The sequence below is a fragment of the Hemitrygon akajei genome, chromosome 8 (genome assembly GCF_048418815.1).
Source record: "Hemitrygon akajei chromosome 8, sHemAka1.3, whole genome shotgun sequence".
NCBI classification, from domain to species: domain Eukaryota; kingdom Metazoa; phylum Chordata; class Chondrichthyes; order Myliobatiformes; family Dasyatidae; genus Hemitrygon; species Hemitrygon akajei.
In genome coordinates, this window is record NC_133131.1 from 1,432,909 (window position 1) to 1,456,930 (window position 24,022).

The 24,022-nt window shown below is 45.1% G+C and overlaps 1 protein-coding gene across 2 annotated transcripts in view; it reads left to right on the top strand.

Moving 5' to 3' along the window:
- Nucleotides 1–24,022, top strand: part of smg6 (SMG6 nonsense mediated mRNA decay factor) — a 520,319-nt gene that overhangs the window by 39,426 nt on the left and 456,871 nt on the right. The window contains exons 7-8 of one of the 2 annotated variants that reach the window (XM_073053020.1): nt 2,094–2,172; nt 18,633–18,743. In XM_073053020.1, coding sequence (XP_072909121.1) covers nt 2,094–2,172; nt 18,633–18,743 — 190 coding nt within the window. Of the gene's footprint in view, nt 1–2,093; nt 2,173–18,366; nt 18,452–18,632; nt 18,744–24,022 lie in introns of those variants that run through there. The other variant, XM_073053021.1, reaches the window with a different exon arrangement.

A 24,022-nucleotide genomic window follows, 5' to 3' on the forward strand; every position in this document is an offset into this window, starting at 1 on the left:
CCCCCATACATTGTGTCACTCAGCCGTTTTAGCTCTCCCCCCATTTTTGTGTCATTGCTATACTGGAATAGCTTGCAAGTTTCTCCTGGTCAATAATAGAAATTGTATTGATTGTGGACCAAGAGCCGATCGTTGGGATACCTCACTACTATTCTTCCTTCCGGCTACATTCAGGCCTGTTTATGTAGAGCAGTACCGGCTTTTCGGTGTGCCGTGTTGTGCCTATTCTTTAACATACTCTAAGGTCAATCTCATCCTTCACTCACACATAGCACTCAATTTCTCCTTCATCCATGTGTCTTAAGTTTTTTAAACATCCCTACTGTATCTGCCTCTACCATCAGCTCTGGCAAGGCGTTCTTCACACCTTGCACATGAGTAAAAACCTACCTCTAACATCTCTCGTAAACTTACCTCCAATCACTTTAAAATGATGTTCCCTGATATTATCTATTTGCACCCTGTGCAAAAGTCTCTGTCCAGACTGTTTATGCCCCTTTTCATCTTTCAAGTCACTTCTCATTTTCCTTCACTCCAAAGTGAAAAGGCCTGGCTTGTTTATTTTGACTCTTCTGTGTGATGGCCCAACTTCAGTCTGTTGTGCCTCATTGGCAGTGATAGGAGAAAGTCTTTATGATGGATAGGGTATGGAATTGGGGCAAAGGTATGCACACTCTGTGATTGTGGCCAGAATGCAGTGGGTGTGAAGGGAATGGCAGTGATTTGGAGGAAGACTGGATTTGGCCAGGCAGCGTTCTACCTTGGGAGCGAGGGTGCTGGGTGCCACTGTAGCGGAGCGGTTAGCACGACGTTTTTATAGCTCGGTTGTTAAGAGTTCAGCTTTCAATTCCTGTGTTCTCTGTAAGAAGTTTATGTGTCTTTCCTGTGCGTTCGTTGGTTTCCTCTGGGTGTTCTGGTTTTCTCCCATAGTTAAAAGATGTACTGGTTAGTAGGTTAATTGATCATTGTAACTTGTCCTGTGATTAGGCCAGGATTATATCAGTGGGTTGCTGGGCAGTGCCAGAAGGGCCTGTACTGCACTGTATCTCTAAATAATTAAAATACAATAATTTCACTCTCTCACAGCAGGGTCAAACAGGGATTGTTGATCATTGCCCAGCCTGAAGCAGCAATAGACAGGACAGGTCTCTGAGTTGTACACAAAATGCTGAAGGGTAGCATCTCCGGAAATGAATAAACAGTCATTGTTCCCCTAGATGGTGATAGGTGAAGCCTAATGGATGGGAGTAAGAACCTGGGAGTTGATAGGTGGAAAAGGCAGAGGGCTGGAGGAGGAGGAATCTGATTGGAGAAGTGAGTGGACAATGGGATAAGGGGCAGGAGGCAAGGTACCGGGGAAGTTGATGGGCAGGTGAGGAGACGAGATAGGAGGCCAGAGCGGTGAATTAAACAGGTGAAGCAGGATCATTCAGGGATTAGTGATCATTCCTCAGGCTGAAGCAGCAATGGGCAGGTAATGTCTCCGAGTGTTAGTAAAGCACATGTCTCGGGGAGTGAAGTTTGGCCAGGACTCTGGACAAGCATCACTTGAAACAGCAGATGCCGCTCCAGGCATAACGTGAGGGCCAGGAAACAGCTATGCTGGCAGTGATTAGACACCCGATCTGTGAAGTGAGACCCTGCCAGCTGATGTTTGCAAGGACCTCGAGGATGTTGGTACTGAATCTTTGGACTCAGCCACAAGCTCTGCAACTGAGAAGGTGGACCAGGCCTCGGACTGTGTCCCAGACTGGGCCAAGAGGCAGTTCCTTAACGTTTTCAGCATTCAATTCATATGCCAGGTGGTTAATGTTGGGCTGTTCAGGGGTGAGCTGAATAAATTCTGTGGGGCATGGGATTGAAGGGTGAGTGTGCTGTTCATTGAAGTGAGGCTGGCCAGATTAATTGTGTTGGCTCTTTCCATGAATGTGACTTCCTCTGTTTGTGTTCAACTGTGGGAAAACTGTTCAGTCATAAATCTCTGAAGTGGCATAAACCATCTGATGAGTGAGTGTTTAGCAGGAGGGGGTGTGTTTACAGTGCTGATGGAACTGGAATGTGATAGTATTTAATCTCTGCTTTCTTCTCCACAGTTGGTACTTGAAAGCTCAACAAATTGCACCAAAAAATGGGCGACCCTACAACCAGCTGGCTATTCTGGCCATCTATACGGTGAGACCATTGTTTGTCCTAACACATTCTTGGATCAAAGCTTTTGTGCACTAGCTGGAGTTACTTTACACCTTAAGTTTTTAACCCATTACATCCCAGGAGATAAAAGTTGCATATTCTGTGTGTGTATTTTCACATTTAACAGAAATTGCCTAAGTACATGGATTAGAGGGGTATGGTCAGGTACAGGTCGATGGGACAAGGCAAAATAATAGTTCGGCACAAACTAGATGGGCCAAAGGACCTTTACAACTGCCAGACATCTGAATTTCTTGTACAGAAGGGAGGATTCTGAAGAAACACTTTAGGTTCTGCAGTGGTCCTCTTTAAATTGGCATGCTACAGTTCAAAGATGCACATATTTAACACACTACAGACCCTACTGATGTCAGGAAAGGAGGTGATGATCAGGATTCCCTGTGACCGGGTGGGTTTCGGGTGAAATCCTATTGCTAGTGAAGCACACTGTCCACAAGAGTGGTTAAAGCTGGGGTGGTGACAGCATTTAAGATATGTCCACATGAGCATTGCTTAGGCATAGAGAGCTATGGGCCAAAGGTTGATATGAACAAGATGGTCTGAATGGCCTGTTTCCATGTTGAATAAATTTGAGACTCTGGTCTCTAGAACTATTTGCTCTTGGGAGAGTGCTATGGGATCTTTAGCAAGTTTCCAGTTTAGTTCAATATCTCTAAATAAATGCAGCACTCCTGCACTGCTTTCCAAATTAGCAAAACGGGATGAGCCCAAAACTCCCTGCCTTTCAGTTGAATTGTTACTAATTGATCATCCTTAACCCTTTTAAAATTTTTTCCTGCTTTCTGCTCCCTTTGGATTCTCAGTCCCGAAAGGATGAATTTTTAGACCAGACTGTGTGGATGTGAAACCTTCAGGTGCTCTGTGCTCAGTTACCACCAGGTGGCAGCATGAGTCCATTCTTGTGGTGCGGTGGAGTGGCCCGAGAGGCTCTCACCGTCAGTCTTTATCCTCAGCCTCAGGTCTCCCTGAGCTGGTTGGTGGGTGTAGTCAGTGTGTGATTCCACCCCTCTTCAGAAGGTCATGACACTTGATCAGTAAGGTACATGACTGAAAATCTAAAACTAAATTGGAAATTGCAAGATGTAGGCTCTGATGTGGCACGGTAGCCCGATGCTTTATTTATTTAGTGAGATTAGGCTCTTCCTGCTCCAGTGACCCCTCCCCCATGACAATCCCGATTTAATCCCACCCATGACCAATTAACCCACCAGCTTCACAGCGCTGCTGTTTGTATGTTCTCCCCACAACACGGTCCAGGGGACAGTCCGCAGGTGTTGCCATGCTTCCGGCGTGGGTTACTAACACTAACCTGTACGTCTTTGGAAAGTGGGAGGAAACTGGAGCACCCGGAGCAAATCCACGTGGTCATGGGGAGAGCGTATAAACGTCTTAACGGACAGTAATGGAAATTGAAGCTGGGTCACTGGTGCTGTAAAACCTTGCGCAAACCGCTATGCTACCATGTCACTCAGTATGAAAGTGGGTTTGTTACCTGTAACCATCTCAGCCTTCTGAACACAGAATTCATCAGCCTGCAGCGCAGCCCAAGCCCTGAACATCTAAACGGTTATCACATAAACCCTTTGAACTATTTATTGATAGAAGTGTACAAGATGATAAGAGGCATAGATTGAGTGGACAGCCAGTGACTTTTTCCCAGGGTGGAAATGGCAAATACCAGGAGATAAAATTTAAAGATAACTAGAAGAAAGTATAGGAGGATGTCAGAGGTAAGTATTTTATACAGTTATTGTGTGGTCTACCGGGGTGGTGGTAGAGGCAGATACATGGGGAACGTTTAACAGACTCTCCGATATGCACATGGATGATAGAAAAAATGGAAGGCTATGTAGGAGGAAGGGTTAGATTGATTTTAGTGTAGGTTAAAAGGTCAGCACATCATGGGCCAAAGCTTCTATGTTTTATTGTGACATGCAACACAGAAACAGCCCTTTGGCTAACTGTTTGTATGCTATTATTAATTCCACAATATACATTTATGCTGATGTATATTATGGAATAAATATGATGGAACTGACCTATACTGATCCCATTTCCCAGTGCTTGTTTCATAGCTTTCTATGCCTTGGCAATATAATTGCTCATCTCGATATATCCAGATATATTTTGTGCGCGTCTCTGCTCCACCACATCCTCAGTCAGTAAATTTCTGATTGCAAGCATGGGTGAAATATTCTTCCTCAAATCCCCTCTGTAGCTTTCACTACTCAGCTTAAGCATGTGCCCTCTGGTTTTGGACAGGACTTGGAGTATTGTGTGCAGTTCTAGTCACCACACCATTGGAAGGATGTGTTTGCACTTGAGGGGTGCAGAGGAGATTCGATGTTGCCCAGATGGGAAATCTTTAGTAATTGGGAGAGATTAGATAGGGTGGGTTACGTTCCCTGGAGCATGGAGGCTAAGGGGGTGACTGATAGCTAGGGTTGTCAGAGTCTCTTTCCTGTGATGGGAGCACCAAAAATGAGGGTGATTTGAGGATAAAGTTTATTTTTGCACAGAGTGGCAGTGATTGCAGGAGTTAGAACAACTGTACTAGTCATTGGTGAGATCACAGTTAGAGTATTGTGTCCACTTCTGCTCACCAGTTTGTGAAGGATTGTTGAGCTGGAGAGGGTGCAGTAAAGAGTCATGACAATATTACTGAGCTTGAGTTATAAGGACTGGCTGGATAGGCAGGAACTGTTTTCCCTGGCATGTGGAGACTGAGATATGACCTGACAGAAGTTCATAAAATAATGAAAAGCTGGATATAAGAATGGTCAGAAGTTCTTCTGCAGGGGTGGCGACTTTAAAATGGAGGGCATTGGATGGATATAGGAGTATGCAAGGATGGTGAAGTGGTCAGAAGCTCTTCTGCAGAGGAGGCAAGTCTAAAACTTAAGGGGGATAGGTTTAAGGGGAGAGGGGAAAGATTTTAGAGATCCTGGGGGCATGTTTTTCCACATAGAGGGCGGAGGGTATATGGAATGAGCTTCCAGGAGGAGGTGGTAGTATACTTCCCTAACATCCCAGTGTTAACATTTTGCAACACACACAAAATGCTGGAGGCCTGGCAACATCTAGGAAAAGAGTACATTCAACATTTTGAGCTGAAACCCTTCGGCAGGACTGGAGGAAAAAAGCTGGGGAGTAGATCTGAAAAGTTGGGGAGTGGGGAGATAGAAATGCCAGGTGATAGGTGAAACTTGAAGGGGGAGGGATGAAGCAAAGAGCTAGGAAGTTGATTAGTGAGAGAGACAGAAGGCCATGGAAGAAAGAAAAAAGTGGGGTGCAGCATTAGAGGGAGGGAGATAACATGAGAGAGGGAAAAGGGGATGGGAAATGGTGAAGGAGGGAGGCATTACTGGAAGTTTGAGAAATTGATGTTCATGCCATTAGGTTGGAGGCTACCCAAATGGAATACAAGGTGTTGTTCCTCCAACCTGAGTGTGGTCTCATCACGACATTGGAGGAGGTCATGGATGGACTTGCTGGAATGGGAAGTGGAATTAAAATAAGTGGTCACTTGTTCTGGAGGATGGAGCAAAGATGCCCTCTGGTATCTCTATCGCCTGGCGTTTCTCTCTCCCCTCACCCCACCTTTCAAATCTACTCCTCAGCTTTTTTCTCCAGTCCTGCTGAAGGGTTTTGGCCTGAAACGGCGATTGTTCCTTTTTTCCATAAATGCTGCCTAGCCTGCCGAGTTCCTCCAGCATTTTATGTGTGTTGCTCAGATTTCCAGCATCTGCAGATTTTCTCTTGTTCAACATTTCACAAGGTTGTCTTCCGTTAAATGCTCTGTTTTTGTTAAGGACATTTATTGTCGAATTGCCATCTGCCACTGGAAGAGGTGCAAATCACAAACTCACCTTGCCGAGCCTCTCATCCACTCATCAAAACTTGCCCAGTTTGTTGAACAGTTACACTCTCGTCATCTGCAAGAGATCCCCCTTTTCTAGTGCAGGGCAGTCCAGAACTAGAGGTCACAAATTTAAAGGGAAATGTTTAGAGGGATAATGATTTTCACACAGAAGGTGGCAAATGTCTGGAATGAACTGCCAGAGACAAATACAATTACAACATCTAAAATGCTTTTGGTCAGGTACTTGCCTGGCGAGAGGCATAGAGGCAATACTGGCAATGGGATTAATGTAGGGAGGTGTCTCTGTTGGTACCGACAAGGTGGGTGAAGTACTGTTTCCCTGTATGATCCCGAGCCATGGGATCCTGTGCTTGAGTTGGTGATAGAGCTCAGGAAATCTGCAGACTAACCAGAAAAAACATAACCATTGTTGTGATCTTGAGGTTTTGAAGCCAAGAATGGGGCATAAACCCCCAACCCTAATGTATGACACATTATAAGAACAAAAAATGAGCAAAGAGCAGTCGAGAAACAGAAAAAGTCGTGGATGTCATCAGCAAAAGCTAACTCTGACTAAAGTAATCAACCTTCCAGTGATAAACAATTAGACTATAAAATAGTGGCCTGATGTACAGGCAGTCTAAGAAGCTTCTCAAAGAATACAGAAGCTTCTCAAAGAATACAGAAGCAGATGTATTACAATTATTGACAAATTCACTAAGCATTTACACCTATATAGGTGATTAGATACAAACAGCCATAGGAATATTGAACAAAGACAAAAACACAAGAAAAATAACAATTCTCTACCTTAATCTAGCACACCAAGTAAACAGTGTAAATAAATGAACCAGCAGTTTACAGTTAATGTAGTATTTGAACCTTGTGTAGGGTGGTGGAGCAAGGTGCACTGTGTCATACAGTCATAATCATAGGGCACTACAGCACAGAAATTTGGCTTGTGCTGAACTGTTAATCTGCCTAGTCCCATCAACCCATAACCCTCCATATCCTTCCCATCCATGTACTTATCCAAATTTGTCTTAAAGGCCAAAATCGAACCCAAATCCACCACTTGCACTGGCAGGTCATTCCATACTCTCACCACCCTCTGAGTGAAGAAGTTCCCCCTCATGTTTCCCTTAAACAGGTCACCTTTCATCCTTAACATAAGACCTCTAGTTCTAGTCTCACTCAACCTCAGTGGAAAACGCCTGTTTGCATTTATCCTATCTCTCCTCTCTCTTAAGACCATAAGATACAGAAGCAGAATTAGGCCATTTGGCCCATTGAGTCTGCTCTGTCATTTCATCATGGCTGATCCATTTCACTCTCTTGCCTTCTTCTCAAATCCCTTCATGCCCTGACCAATAAAGAACTTATCAACCTCTGCCTTAAATATACATAAAAACTTGGCCTCCACAGCTGTTTGTGGCAACAAATTCCACAGATTTACCACTTTCTGGGCAAAGAAATTCCTTCTTTATTTCCATTCAAAAAGGGCAACCTTCTATTCTGAGGCTGTGTCCTCTCGTCCTACCACCATCGGAAACATCCTCTCCACATCCACTCTGTCAAGGCCTTTCACTGTTTGATGGGTTTGTCACCCCTCATTATTCTGAATTCCAATGTATACAGACCAAGAGCCATCAATCACTCTTCATTTGACAAGCCATTCAAACCTATCTGCTTTGAACCCTCTCCAGTGTTAGCATGTCCTTTCTAAGATAAGAGGCCCAAAACTGCTCACAATGAGGCTTCACCAGTGCTTAATAAAGCCTCAATATTATATCCTTACATTTATATTCTAGTCCTCTTGAAATGTGTGCCAACATTGCATGTGCATTCCTCACGACAGACTCAACCTGCAAATTAACCTTTAGGGAATCCTGCACAAGGACTCCCAAGTCCCTTTGCATGTCAGATTTTTGAAAGTTCTCTCCATTTAGAAAATAGTCTACCCTTTTGTTTCTAAGGTGCATGACCATACACTTCCTGACACTGTATCCCACCTGCCATTTCTTTGCTCATTCTCCTAATCTAAGTCCTTCTATAGCCCCTCTACATCCTCAAAACTACCTGCCCCTCCACCTATCTCCATATCATCTGTAAACTTTGCAACAAAGCCATCAATTCCATCATCCAAGTCATTGACATATACAGTGGCATGCAAAAGTTTGGGCATCCTGGTCAAAATTTCTGTTACTGTGAATAGTTAAGTGAGTAGAAGAATAACTGATCTCCAAAAGTCATAAAGTTAAAGATGAAACATTCTTTTCAGCATTTTAAGCAAGATTAGTGTATTAGTTTTTTGTACAATTTTAGAGTGAAAAAAGGAAAGGAGCACCATGCAAAAGTTTGGGCACCCCAAGAGATTTGAGCTCTCATAACTTTTACCATGGTCTCAGTGCTTAATTAGCTTGTTCACAGTTATCGTTAGGAAAGGCCAGGTGATGCAAATTTCAAAGCTTTATAAATACCCTGACTCCTCAAACATTGTCTCAACAATCAGCAGCCATGGGCTCCTCTAAGCAGCTGCCTAGCACTCTGAAAATTAAAATAAATGATGCCCACGAAGCAGGAGAAGGCTATGAGAAGATAGCAAAGTGTTTTTAGGTAGCCGTTACCTCAGTTCATAATGTAATTAAGAAATGGCAGTTAACAGGAACAGTGGAGGTCAAGTTGACGTCTGGAAGACCAAGAAAACTTTCCAAGAGAACTGCTCGTAGGATTGCTAGAAAGGCAAATCAAAACCCCTGTTTGACTGCAAAAGACGTTCAGGAAATTTTAGCAGGCTCTAGAATGGTGGTGCACTGTTCCACTGTGCAGCAACACCTGCACAAACATGACCTTCATGGAAGAGTCATCAGAAGAAAACCTTTCCTGTGTCCTCACCACAAAATTCAGCATCAGAAATTTACAAAGGAACATCTAAACAAACCTGATGCATTTTGGAAACAAGTCCTGTGGACTGATGAAGTTAAAATAGAACTTTTTGGCCGCAATGAATAAAGGTATGTTTGGAGAAAAAAGGGTGCAGAATTTCATGAAAAGAACACCTCCAACTGTTAAGCACGGGAGTGGATCGATCATGCTTTGGGCTTGTGTTGCAGCCAGTGGCATGGGGAACATTTCACTGGTAGAGGGAAGAATGAATTCAATTAAATACCAGCAAATTCTGGAAGCAAACATCACACCATCTGTAAAAAAATAGACAATAGATAATAGACAATAGGTGCAGGAGTAGGCCATTCGGCCCTTCTAGCCAGCACCACCACTCACTGTGATCATGGCTGATCATACACAATCAGTACCCTGTTCCTGCCCTCTCCCCATATCCCTTGACCCCGCTATCTATAAGAGCTCTATCTAACTCACTCTTGAATGCATCCAGAGACTTGGCCTCCACTGCCTTCTGGGGCAGAGCATTCCACATATCCACCACTCTCTGGGGGAAAAAGTTTTTCCGCATCTCAGTTCTAAATGGCCTACCCCTTATTCTTAAACTGTGGCCTCTAGTTCTGGACTCACCCATCAGCGGGAACATGCTTCCTGCCTCCAGCGTGTCCAATCCCTTAATAATCTTATATGTCTCAATCAGATCCCCTCTCATCCTTCTAAATTCCAGTCGCTCCAATCTTTCAACATATGAAAGTCCCGCCCTTCCTGGAATTAACCTTGTGAACCTACGCTGCACTCCCTCAGTAGTAAGAATGTCCTTCCTCAAATTTGGAGACCAAAACTGCACACAATACTCCAGGTGGGGTCTCACCAGGGCCCTGTACAGCTGCAGAAGGACCTATTTACTCCTATACTCAATTCCTCTTGTTATAAAGGCCAGCATGCCATTAGCTTTCTTCACTGCCTGCTGTACCTGCATGCTTACTTTCATTGACTGATGTACAAGAACACTTAGATCTCGTTGTACTTCCCCTTTTCCTAACTTGACTCCATTTAGATAGTAATCTGCCTTCCTGTTCTTGCCACCAAAGTGGATAACCTCACATTTATCCACATTAAACTGCATCTGCCATACATTTGCCCACTCACCCAACCTGTCCAAGTCACCCTGCATTCTCATAACACCCTCCTGACATTTTACACTGCCACCCAGCTTTGTGTCATCAGCAAATTTGCTAATGTTACTTTTAATCCCTTCATCTAAATCATTAATGTATATTGTAAACAGCTGCGGTCCCAGCACCGAACCTTGCGGTACCCCACTGGTCACTGCCTGCCATTCTGAAAGGGACCCGTTAATCGCTACTCTTTGTTTCCTGTCAGCCAGCCAATTTTCAATCCATGTCAGTACTCTGCCCCCAATACCATGTGCCCTAATTTTGCCCACTAATCTCCTATGTGGGACTTCATCAAAAGCTTTCTGGAAGTCCAGGTACACTACATCCACTGGCTCTCCCTTGTCCATTTTCATAGTTACATCCTCAAAAAACTCCAGTAGATTAGTCAAGCATGATTTTCCTTTCATAAATCCATGCTGACTCAGACTGATCCTTCTACTGCTATCCAAATGTGTCGTAATTTCCTCTTTTATAATTGACTCCAGCATCTTTCCTACCACTGACGTCAGGCTAACCAGTCTATAATTCCCTGTTTTCTCTCTCCCTCCTTTCTTGAAAAGTGGGACAACATTAGCCACCCTCCAGTCAGCAGGAACTGTTCCTGAATCTATAGAACATTGGAAAATGATTACCAATGCGTCCACGATTTCTAGAGCCACCTCTTTAAGTACCCCGGGATGCAGACCATCAGGTCCCGGGGACTTATCAGCCTTCAGACTCAACAGTCTATCCAACACCGTTTCTTGCCTAATCTAAATTTCCTTCAGTTCATCCTTTACCCTAGTTCCTTTGACCACTATTACATCTGGGAGATTGATTGTGTCTTCCCTAGTGAAGACAGATCCAAAGTACTTGTTCAACTCATCTGCCATTTCCTTGTTCCCCATAATAAATTCACCCGTTTCTGTCTTCAATGGTCCAATTTTGGTCTTAACTATTCTTTTGCTATTCACATACCTAAAGAAGCTTTTACTATCCTCCTTTATATTCTTGGCTAGTTTACCTTTGTACCTCATTTTTTTCTCGGCGTATTGCCTTTTTTGTTATCTTCTGTTGCTCTTTAAAAGCTTCCCAGTCCTCTGGTTTCCCGCTCATCTTTGCTATGTTATACGTCTTCTCTTTCATTTTTATATTGCCCTTTACTTCCCTCGTCAGCCATGGCCGCCTTTTACTCCCCTTAGGATCTTTCTTCCTCTTTGGAATGAACTGATCCTGCACCTTCTGCATTATTCCCAGAAATACCTGCCATTGTTGTTCCACTGTCTTCCCTGCTAGGGTTTTGTTCCATTGAACTTTGGCCAGCTCCTCCCTCATAGCTCCATAGTTCCCTTTGTTCAACTGTAATACTGACACATCCGATTTTCCCTTCTCCTTTTCAAATTGTAGGTTAAAACATATCATATTATGGTCACTACCTCCTAATGGTTTCTTTACCTCCAGGTCCCTGATCAAATCCAGTTCATTGCACAACACTAAATCTAGAATTGCCTTCTCCCTGGTAGGCTCCAATACAAGCTGTTCTAAGAATCCATCTCGGAGGCACTTCACAAACTCCCTTTCTTGGGGTCCAGTACCATCCTGATTCTCCCAGTCTACCTGCATGTTGAAATCCCCCATGACAACTGTATCATTACCTTTGCGACATGCCAATTTTAACTCTTCATTCAACTTACACCCTACATCCAGACTGCTGTTTGGGGGCCTGTAGTTAACTCCTACTAGGGTCTTTCTACCCTTAGAATTTCTCAGTTCTATCCATACTGACTCTACATCCCCAGATTCTGTGTTCCCCCTCGCAAGGGACTGAATATCATTCCTCACCAACAGAGCCACCCCACCCCCTCTGCCTGTCAGTCTGTCCTTTTGAGAAGACGTATATCCTTGAATATTCATTTCCCAGGCCCTGTCCGCTTGAAGCCATGTCTCTGTTATTCCCACAACATCGTACTTGCCATGTACTTCAGTAAAAGCTGAAGATGAAAAGAGGATGGCTTCTACAACAGGATAATGATCCTAAGCACACCTCAAAATCCACAATCGACTACCTCAAGAGGCAGAAGCTGAAGGTTTTGCCATGGCCCTCAGAGTCCCCCAACCTAAACATCATCAAAAATCTGTGGATAGACCTCAAAAGAGCAGCGCATGCAAGACAGCCCAAGAATCTCACAGAAGCCTTTTGCAAGTAAGAATGGGCGAAAATCCCCCAAAGAAGAATTGAAACACTCTTAGCTGGCTACAGAAAGCATTTACAAGCTGTGAGACTTGCCAAAGGGGGTGTTACTAAGTACTGACCATGCTGGGTGCCCAAACTTTTGCTTCAGGCCCTTTTCCTTTTTTATTTTGAAACTGCAAAAGATGAAAATAAAAAAGTAATCTTGCTTAAAATATTAAAGAAATGTGTTATCTTTAACTTCATGCCTTTGGGAAATCAGGTCATCCACTCGCTTAGCTATTCACAGTAACAGAAATTTTGACCGGGGTGCCCAAACTTTTGTATGCTACTGTAATGTAAAAAAGCATTCCCAACGCAAATCCCTGTGGAACATCACTAGTCACTGGCTAACCAGAAAAGTTTCCCTTTGTTCCTACTCTTTGCCTCCTGCCATTCAGCCACTGCTTTATCCATGCTAGAATCTTTCCTGTAATACCATGTGCTCTTAACTTGTTAAGCAGCCTCATGTGGCACCTTGTCAAAGGCCTTCTGAAATTCCAAGTACACAACATCAACTGATTCTCCTTTGTCTATCCTGCTTGATATGTCTTCAAAGAATTCCAACAAATATGTCAGGGAAGATTTTCCCTTATCATGTGCCTCTAAATACCCTGAAACCACATCCTTAACAATCAAATCCAACATCTTCCTAATCGCTGTCAGGCTAATTGGGGTATAATTTCCTTTCTTCTGCCTCTCCCTTATTGAAGAGTGGAGTATTATTCCAGTCTTCTGGAACCTAGTGATTCTTTTAAAGATAATTACTAATGCTTTTACAATCTCTTCAGCCACCACTTTCAGAACCCTAGGGTGTACACCATCCAGTCCAGATGACTGATTGACTTTCAGACATTTCAGTTTCCCAATACCCTTCTCCCTAGTGAAGGCAACTTCACACATTTCTGACACTTGACACTCTGGGTCTTCCACCATATTACTAGTGTCTTCTGTAGTGAAGACTGATCCAAAATACTTGCCCTGTTTGTCTGCCATTTCCTTGCCCCCCATTACTACCTCTCCAGCATCATTTTCCAGCAGTCTGATATCTACTTTTGCCTGTCTTTTACACTTTATGTATTTGAAGAAATTTTCAGTATCCTCTTTAATGTTATTGGCTAGGTTACTTTTGTACCATCTTTTCCTTAATGACTTCTTGTATTTACCTTCAGTTGTATTTCTTGCTCTATTATATGCCCTCTCTTCGGCTTTTGCCCATTACTCTGCTGACATTTAGGGCAACATTGAAGGTCTTCCATCTCTGGCAGTGTTCATGGCTTCCTTCATCGTGCCATTAGCTTCCACCTGCAGTCAGACATGGAAGTCCCAGGTGGATACTCTGAAATACAGTTGTAGGGTTCTTCATTGCTGTGTTTGTAATCATTTTGTTTTACCACTCAGGGTTGTTGGCCCTGAGCTGAACTTCTGGACCTGCAGGCCTGGTAGACCACTCTTAGTTTGGCCTCTACCCTTTCACCTGTTTGCATGGGTGGCCCTACCAAGAGGTGAAGCGTAAAGTCCTGACTCCAAGTCCATAGCTCTCCAGGTCATTGAGCAACACCGGCCTCCAAATCATGACAAGGTTGTGATCTTCTTGGAGGATTTACCCTATCAATTCCCCTCATAATTTTGTATACTTTTATCGAATCTTCTCAATCTCCTACACTCCAGGGAATAAAGTCCTAACCTATTCAAACTTTCCCTATAACTCAGATCCTCAAATCCTGGCAACATTGTAGATTTCCCCTCTTTCAGTCTTATTGATATTTTTCCTGTGTGTTCTGCTGCAATTTCTATCTATTCCTGAATAGGGAAATACTGTGATATATTTGGGCTGGGTAACATTGTGCAGAATGTGGCTGGCCCAGAGCTACTGGAACTTCCCTGGTGTAAGTTGTAGGGTTAACATCCAAGACAACTGCACCCAGGAGAGTGGGTTGGTATATGGCTATCTCATCGTTACCAAGTGCTGTCATCTGGGTAGCCACTGTGGAAGGGTTGAGAGGAGCTCGAATCCTGCTCTCGGGTTAAGTTGTGGGCTAGCATTTAACATCTTACACTTACACTGAAATCATGGCTGCGCAGTGGAATGGAGCAATTGTAACTTCTCCAGATCAATCCACACAAAATGCTGCAGGAACTCAGCAGGTCAGGCAGCATCTATGAAGAGGAATAAACAGTCGACATGGGCTGGAGGAGGAGTCTGATGGGAGGAAGGGAAGAGCGAGGGGTGCTAGGGGGAGTTGATAGGCAAGTGAGATGGGAGCCAGAGTGGGGAGTTTAGGAAGTTGGGTGGGGGGGGGGGGGGGGGGGTGGTGAGTACCAGAAGTTAGAGAAATCGAGATTGGAGGCTACCCAGACAGAAATGAGGTGTTGTTCCTCCAGCCTAAGGGTGGCCTCGTGGCAGAGGAGGTGGCTATGGTCTGACATGTTAGAATGAGAGTGTGGGATTGGAATTAAACTGGGAAATCCTGCTTCTCCATCTTGTCTTCTGTTTTTCATTATCCTTTGAGCTGCAGTCTGTCCCTTGTGTTAATGCCTCACTGAGCTGCAGTCTGTCCCTTGTGTTAATGCCTCACTGAGCTGCAGTCCATCCCTTGTGTTAATGCCTCACTGAGCTGCAGTCCGTCCCTTGTGTTAATGCCTCACTGAGCTGCAGTCCATCCCTTGTGTTAATGCCTCACTGAGCTGCAGTCTGTCCCTTGTGTTAATGCCTCACTGAGCTGCAGTCCAACCCTTGTGTTAATGCCTCACTGAGCTGCAGTCCATCCCTTGTGTTAATGCCTCACTGAGCTGCAGTCTGTCCCTTGTGTTAATGCCTCACTGAGCTGCAGTCTGTCCCTTGTGTTAATGCCTCACTGAGCTGCAGTCTGTCCCTTGTGTTAATGCCTCACTGAGCTGCAGTCCATCCCTTGTGTTAATGCCTCACTGAGCTGCAGTCTGTCCCTTGTGTTAATGCCTCACTGAGCTGCAGTCCATCCCTTGTGTTAATGCCTCACTGAGCTGCAGTCTGTCCCTTGTGTTAATGCCTCACTGAGCTGCAGTCCATCCCTTGTGTTAATGCCTCACTGAGCTGCAGTCTGTCCCTTGTGTTAATGCCTCACTGAGCTGCAGTCCATCCCTTGTGTTAATGCCTCACTGAGCTGCAGTCCATCCCTTGTGTTAATGCCTCACTGAGCTGCAGTCCATCCCTTGTGTTAATGCCTCACTGAGCTGCAGTCCATCCCTTGTGTTAATGCCTCACTGAGCTGCAGTCCGTCCCTTGTGTTAATGCCTCACTGAGCTGCAGTCCATCCCTTGTGTTAATGCCTCACTGAGCTGCAGTCCGTCCCTTGTGTTAATGCCTCACTGAGCTGCAGTCTGTCCCTTGTGTTAATGCCTCACTGAGCTGCAGTCTGTCCCTTGTGTTAATGCCTCACTGAGCTGCAGTCCATCCCTTGTGTTAAGGCTTCACTGAGCTGCAGTCCATCCCTTGTGTTAATGCCTCACTGAGCTGCAGTCCATCCCTTGTGTTAATGCCTCACTGAGCTGCAGTCCATCCCTTGTGTTAATGCCTCACTGAGCTGCAGTCCATCCCTTGTGTTAATGCCTCACTGAGCTGCAGTCCATCCCTTGTGTTAATGCCTCACTGAGCTGCAGTCTGTCCCTTGTGTTAATGCCTCACTGAGCTGCAGTCCATCCCTTGTGTTAAGGCTTCACTGAGCTGCAGTCCGTCCCTTGTGTTAAGGCCTCACTGAGCTGCAGTCCATCCCTTGTGTTAATGCCTCACTGAGCTGCAGTCTGTCCCTTGTGTTAATGCCTCACTGAGCTGCAGTCTGTCCCTTGTGTTAATGCCTCACTGAGCTGCAGTCCATCCCTTGTGTTAATGCCTCACTGAGCTGCAGTCTGTCCCTTGTGTTAATGCCTCACTGAGCTGCAGTCTGTCCCTTGTGTTAATGCCTCACTGAGCTGCAGTCTGTCCCTTGTGTTAATGCCTCACTGAGCTGCAGTCCATCCCTTGTGTTAATGCCTCACTGAGCTGCAGTCCATCCCTTGTGTTAAGGCTTCACTGAGCTGTCTGCTGGCTGATGTGCAGAAGAACCTGTTGTTTGGCTTGTGTGCCCTCTCAGGGGAAGCAGGAAGAGTGTAGGGTTAGGAGATGCGTGGCACTGTTCTGGGTCGAAGTTAATGTGTTAGCCAGTTACTGATCCTGTGTGTGTTCACCCCCGAGTGTTATAGGACAACAGGAGAGTACAGCACAGGAACAGGCCCTCGGCCCACAACATTGTGCCAAACCAATTAAATTAATAATCAAATGACAAAGTAAATTAATCTCTTCTGCCCAGACTATGTCCATATCCTTCCATTTTCCTCACATTCCTGGTGTCTTTCTAAAAGTCTGTTAAAAGTCTAAATATCTGCCTCTAGCATCTACCCCAAGCATCATAACCCAGGCATCCAACATACTCTTGTCTTTTACGAAAAAAATCTTGCCTCTCACATCTCCTTTGAAATTACCCCCCATCATCTTAAATGCATGCCCTCTGGTATTAGATATTTCATCCCTTGGTAAATAATGTCTGCCTCTTATCAGTCTTTATCAGATCTCCCCTTAGCCTCCGCTGCTCCAGAAAAGAACAACGCAAGTTTGTCAAACCTCTCATTATAGCACCTGCTCTGTAATCCAGGCAACATCCTGATAAACTTCTCCAAGTCTCTCCAAAGCCATGACATTATTCCTATAATGTAGCAATCAGAGCTGTATGAAATACTCCAGATACGGCCTAACTGGAGTTTTGTAAAATTGCAACATAACTTTCTGAGAAAGGAAGTGACATTGGTGCAGAGTGTTCCTCAGGGAAGGGCACTGACTTCATGGTTGGAGCTGGCATGAAACAGCCAGTTAAATAAACTGCGACTCCGAGCCCTTTAGCTGCCCCTTCTGCCTGGTAACAGACACACCTGGGCACTGGTTTTCCCAGGTACTGGGTTATTTATTCCTCCTCCTCTTCACTGAAAGAACATAACCGACCTCAGCTGTTCACCTCTCCCTGTGCAAATACTCTCTGAAGAGCCGTGTCCACAATGATTGTCTTCATACGGTAGTGGTTAATGTAACAGTAATGTGGAGCCAGTGACTGGTGTTCACTCCTCCCCCACCTCCGGTGCATGCCAGATTTTGAACCCTTTGACTGACATGGTCCCAACTCTCCCAATTCAGCTCAAACACGTCGCTAGTTATTCCCCTGCTCCTTCTTACCGAATGTCTGAATAAGGCCAACACATCTGGATGTTCCCGTTTAAAGATATGCTGAAGAAGAGCAGGGAGGTTTTCCGCAGTGGTGGCCAACATTCCAGCCCAAGCTGACATTCCCAGAAGCCTGCCCGTGGGATTGTGCTGCGTACAGAATGGTGGGAGTTGTGTCTTGTATAAGTCACTGTGCTGATCCTCTCCAAACTGTCTGGGACTGGTATTCTTACAACTGTGATGAGTCTTAAGTTAATCAGACCTTTTGGAAAGTAGATCTTTAAGCCTCACTTTAATCTGTAAGCTTTTGAATCTGAGTTGGGGTTGGCATGTATCCTTCGTGCCACTAGATGCCATTGGCTGATGTGAGATTTGTTCTGGGGAAGGATCTGAAGTGATAATGAGGAGTCATTCTTTTCCCAGAGGGCTTGCTGATTAAATTTCCCATTTGAAATAGGGCAAGGAATTCAATCTCGTGGCACTGAAAGCTGCACTGCGTGGGTTTGACTTTGAGTTGGTGCCAGGATATTGCAAAAAATGGAACAGATTTTGTGCATTTCTGTTGGAATTTTAATCTCCTTGGAGTTGGGCCTCAACACCCTCACCTCATGTGAGGTGTGTGGCGCTGCGTGTGTATGGACAGTTTTCTTTTCGCGTTTATATCTCAGTGACCCGAGGAATGTGAAACCTTAGGTACAGCCAGTAAACGCTCCCCTCCTTGTTAAACTACACCCATGCTGATACGGGCATTGAAAAGGTCGAGAGCCTGCCCACCTCACGGAACAGCCAGAGGCCAGGACAGGGGTGTGAGAAGTCTGCCTTGTTATTTTTGTGTTGAGCTGATAAATCTGCTCCTCAGAGGGGTAAGCCAGTGGGGGAAAAATATCCAGCATTTTTTTTATGAAAGTTGGATAATTTATGACTAATAGTTTTCAGTGAAAATGAAGTAATTGTGGGAATGCCTCATAATTGGGTTCAGCTGAGATTTGTCTGCTTTTTAAACGGGTTTCATCTCTGCTCTTTTTAAAATTTTTCTTTTAACAGAGGCGGAAGCTGGATGCTGTATACTATTACATGCGGAGTCTGGCTGCTAGTAATCCAATTCTTACAGCCAGAGAGAGTTTGATGAGCCTCTTCGAAGAAACCAAAAGGAAGGTCAGTCTATCGCTCAGTGCAGGCAGCAAGCTGGCAGAGCTTGTCAGTGTGTGCGTGCGTGGGAGGGAGGCAGAGAGCAAGTGAATGAGCTTGGCTTTTACTGCTGTTTACTTAGTCCTAAACAGACCTTGGTGGCGGTGCTGGAAGACACTGTGAGATCTGTGTGACCTGTCAAGAACAGAAAAACAAGTTGGACAGGCCGTGTGAAAATGACCATTCGTGCCTTCTGCACGACTGTGATGGCAGGCTTGGCAAGTGGACAAACTGTGATCAAAGCCCTGCTCTCTCTTCTCTCACAAAATAAACAGAATGAACTGGGTTTCAACACTTCAGGGAGGTTGAAAAGGCTGCACTGAGTGCAAGTCGGAGCACAGGATTACACAGGGATATGTTGCATTTTTTTTGAAAAATGTACTTTTTAAAACAGCTATTCCAAAAAAGATGAAACCCAGAGGCCATGCTGGGTAAAAAGGCCTGGATTGGACCGTGCACCCAGTGCCTGTTTCTCAGTATGGGTCATTTGCAATTTTCCCACCACATGCATTCCTTCTGATGTGTGACATGAACAGAAATTTTTATTTTAACACTGAATAAGGATAACTGCACCAGTTGGGCCAAAGCACTGATTTTTGTGCTGTGACTTTATATACAGAGCAGCAAAAGGTCTAGCCTCTTGTTTAGAATCATACACTTCACCATGGGATCCTCTCAGGGTTTGAGAGGTTGGGCTCTCAGAATAAAGCTTCTTCATTTAGATTATATTACCTTTATTGGTCACATGTACTTCGAAGCATACAGTGAAATGTGTCATTTGCATCAACAACCAACACAGTCTGAGGATGTGCTGGGGTAGCCCGCAAGTATTGCCAAGCTTCTAGCGTCAACGTAGCATGTCCATAACTTCTAACCCTAAGCTGTGCATTTTTGGAATATGGAAGGAAGCCTATGTGGTCATGGAGAGAACGTATAAACTCCTTACAGCAATGAAATTGAACCAAGTTTGCAGGTGCTGTAATAGTGTTACATATTATGCTGTAAAACTGCAATACTACTGTATCATGTTACACACTCCTTTTTCACCTTCGACCCCTTTATTAACATGTAGCGTGGGACTGGCTGTTCCGACCCTTTGAGCCATGATGCCCAGCAGTCCCCCTGTTTAACACTAGCCTAATTAAGGGACAATTTACAGTGATCGATTAACTTGCCAACGGTAGGTCTTTGGTCTATGGGAAGAAGCTGGAGCACCCAAAGGAAACTTGTGCAGTCATGGAGAGAACGTACTTTATAGGCAGCGGTGGGAATTGAACCTGGGTCCCCAGATATCGTGCTACTCACTACACTACTGTGCTGCCCTAACTCCCATCAGTGTTATAGAGTTGGGACACAGTTGCAAGTTGACAGCTGCACAAATTGTGTTATATTGTGAAGATTTCATTCCTTGTCCTCATTATCCAAGGGCTCCTGAAAGCCCACATCCTTTTGGATGACTGCCAAAGGCTGACCAGTAATTTCTGCTCACTACCCCTTCTCAAGTCTCTCTCCAGTTCCAGTGTGAAACACAGGGTGGACAAAATAGAGAAGCTCTTGGGTGGATTGAAATGATCTGAAGCCATGTGCAGAGCATGTTCTTTTTAATCTTTAATTTAAAGGTAAATAAATAATCGGAATGTGTTGGGGTAGGAGTGAAATGCCTAGTTCTGTTGGAGCACCTGGAGGAAACCCATGCAGTCAAGGGGAGAGTGTACATACTCCTGTCAGACAGCAGCAGGGATTGAACCGAGGTCAGTGACGCTGTAGAGCGCCACATTAACTGCTGCTCTAATGTTGCACTGAGGAGCTGAATACCCAGACATACCCACCTTCATGTGCAGCAGCCTGTGCTCCCTAGTGTGGTGCCTGATTACATTTGGTTGAAATGTTTGAGTTGGTCTTCAGGATTGAAAGATGCCTGTAAGATCTCCTTTCCCATTCCCTGCCATTTCTAAATGCCTGAGATTTCCAGAGAGAGCTGCTGTGTTACAACTGGGGTTTGGATGAGAAGTTACTTGTGGTCCACTCCACTTTTCTTTCTGTAGGTCCAGAGCCATTGCAGCTGTTAGCCCTGCTCACTATTTTGCCCGTCTCCTCCTCTGTGCCCGTTGGATCATTCATTGCTTACAGCGCAGACTGCAATCTGATCTTTCTTGCTTCCTGTGAGACTCCATTGACACAGAAGGACTGAGGGGAATATGTATCAGGAAATCTCTCTTCGTGCATGCTGCTCTCTTGGTGATTTCCAGGTGGGAGCCTGCTTAGTGTTTTGGGCGACCAGCTGCAGATTCACTTTCCATTTTTCCTTCACACCATAGTGTACGATGCAGATGGATAGGTTTTATTGTGTAAACAGTAAACAGTTTGCTGTCTAGTGATAGGAACTCGGTGGTGGCAGAGTATTCATTAGTCTCACAGCCTGAGGGAAGAAAGTTACTCAGTCTGCCAGTCCTAGTCCTGATACCCCTGTACCTGTTAATATTATCATAACACATTACACACCTTATGCATCAAGTTCACTGACGATACAACTGTAGCTGGCCTCATCAAAAATAGTGATGAGTCGGCATACGGAGAGGAGACAGAGAGGCTTGTCAAATGATGTAAAACTGTCACCTGAGTTTCATTATGGGCAAGACAAAAGAGATGATTGTCAGCTTTAGGAAGACACAACATTGCACAACAGTGGCTCTGCCATGAATAGCACAAAGTTCCTTGGTGTGCATATAATGGACATTTAACTTGAACTCTCAACACTCCTCATTAGTCAACGTCTGCACTTGCTGGGGAGATTGAGGTGTGCAGGGCTCCCTGCCCCCATTCTGACAACTTTCTACAGGAGCACCATCCAGAGTCATTGTGTGGTACGGAAACTGCAAAACCCTAGAGAGGACAGTAAAAACCACTGAGAGGATCACCAGCGTCTCCTATTAAGGGACTGAAGAATTGTTGAGGATCTCACAATCTCTTTGACCCACTACCAAAAGGAAGGAGCATCAGGACCAGGGCTGTCCGACTGGGTACAACTTCTTCCCTCAGGCTGTGAGACTAATGAATACCCTCCCACCACTGAGCTCTCATCACCAGGTCAACAAGCTGTTCACTGTTTACCTGTGCTGTGCCTTACTGCATGCATTTTGAATTATATTTTAATAACTTACAGTCTTAAATTTTGTTTTATGTGCTGTGTGGGTGTACCATATTCTGGAGAGATGTTTCGTTTGGTTGTATGTGTGTACAGTCAAGGTGGCAAACTTGAACTGGAACATACTGAAGCAGGTAGAGCTCAGTGTGCGGGAGAGTGTTTGTGTGAAATGCAACTGCTCATGTGTTTCCATCTGTGCAGGGAAAATACCACCTCTGATCTTGGAAGTCAGGTGGTGGGCTGTTGAGTCAGTTACAGTACTGGGCAAAAACCTTACAGCCATATATATAGCCAGCATGCCTAAGACTTTTGCACAATACTATGGTCATTTTATTTGCTTCAAAAACAAAAGAATTATGATGTATGTGAGTAATGATAAACCTGATTCTGATATGGGTCTCTGGACTGAGAGTAGAAAGGGGCAGAGAGAGAGGAAAATGCACCAGACACACACTATGCAATGGTCAATAAACCAGTTGTTTGGCATCAAATGTCTTTGCCTGGTGTCTCAGGGCTGGGTGTGTCAGCACCCAAACCGTCCCCCACTGCTGGCACCATTCCTCTGCCAAGATAACCCATCCAAATCAATCCCATTTACCAACATTTGGGCTATAACCTTCTCATCTTCCTTATTCAGGTATCTGTCCTAGTGCTTTTAAAGCTTTGGAGCTGAGAGTGGGTGTAACAGTTGGCAGGTGAAGTTACAGGGACATGATGGAATGGAGAAGGCAAAGGGCAGTTCTGCTGGGTATGTTGGAGGGACTGTGGTGGGGAGTAGAACCCTGGTTCTGGTGGAGCTTTGCAATGTGCTGGGAGGGGGTGAAGTTCTGGTGGATCTGTGGGAGGGGGGGGTGAAATCCTGATTCAGGTGGATCTGTGGGACGGGGTGGGTAGGGGTGAAATCCTGATTCAGGTGGATCTGTGGGACGGGGTGGGTAGGGGTGAAATCCTGGTTCAGGTGGATCTGTGGGGCGGGGTGGGTAGGGGTGAAATCCTGATTCAGGTGGATCTGTGGGACGGGGTGGGTAGGGGTGAAATCCTGATTCAGGTGGATCTGTGGGACGGGGTGGGTAGGGGTGAAATCCTGATTCAGGTGGATCTGTGGGACGGGGTGGGTAGGGGTGAAATCCTGATTCAGGTGGATCTGTGGGACGGGGTGGGTAGGGGTGAAATCCTGGTTCAGGTGGATCTGTGGGGCGGGGTGGGTAGGGGTGAAATCCTGATTCAGGTGGATCTGTGGGACGGGGTGGGTAGGGGTGAAATCCTGGTTCTGGTGGATCTGTGGGACGGGGTGGGTAGGGGTGAAATCCTGATTCAGGTGGATCTGTGGGACGGGGTGGGTAGGGGTGAAATCCTGGTTCTGGTGGATCTGTGGGAGGGGGGGTGAAATCCTGGTTCAGGTGGATCTGTGGGGGTAGGGGTGAAATCCTGGTTCAGGTGGATCTGTGGGAAGGGGTCTGTTTAAGGCTACGTCCACACTACACTGGATAAATCTGTAACCGAAGCTTTTTCTCTTCGTTTTTATCCTTCGTCCACACTAAAACGGCGTTTTTGTCCCATGAAACCGGAGCTTTTCAGAAACGCTTTCCAGGGTGGGTATTTTTGAAAATGCTGCTCGGGCAGATCAGTGTGGACGGGGTAACCGGAGATTTCTGAAAACGCTGTCAGACGGCAGCGTGCTATTTCATTGTTTTCTTGAACGCAACCTAACAATTTCAGAACAGACAGCAATGAGACTGAAGTCAGAAGAGTTTAGAAATGTACTCACCAAATACTTTGACCCATAACTTACTGAATAAATAAGTATCAAACACGAGGAAATCTGCAGATGCTGGAAATTCAAACAACACACACAAAATGCTGGTGGAACACAGCAGGCCAGGTAGCATCTATAAGGAGAAGCCTTCCTGATGAAGGGTCTCAGCCTGAAACGTTGACAGTGCTTCTCCTTATAGATGCTGCCTGGCCTGCTGTGTTCCACCAGCATTTTGTGTGAATAAATAAGTATACTCACATTGCCCTGTTTTCTGTCCTTGCTTGTATGAAGGTGGTTTACTTATTTATGCAAGTACTTCTCTGACAATAGATATGTAACAGCCTA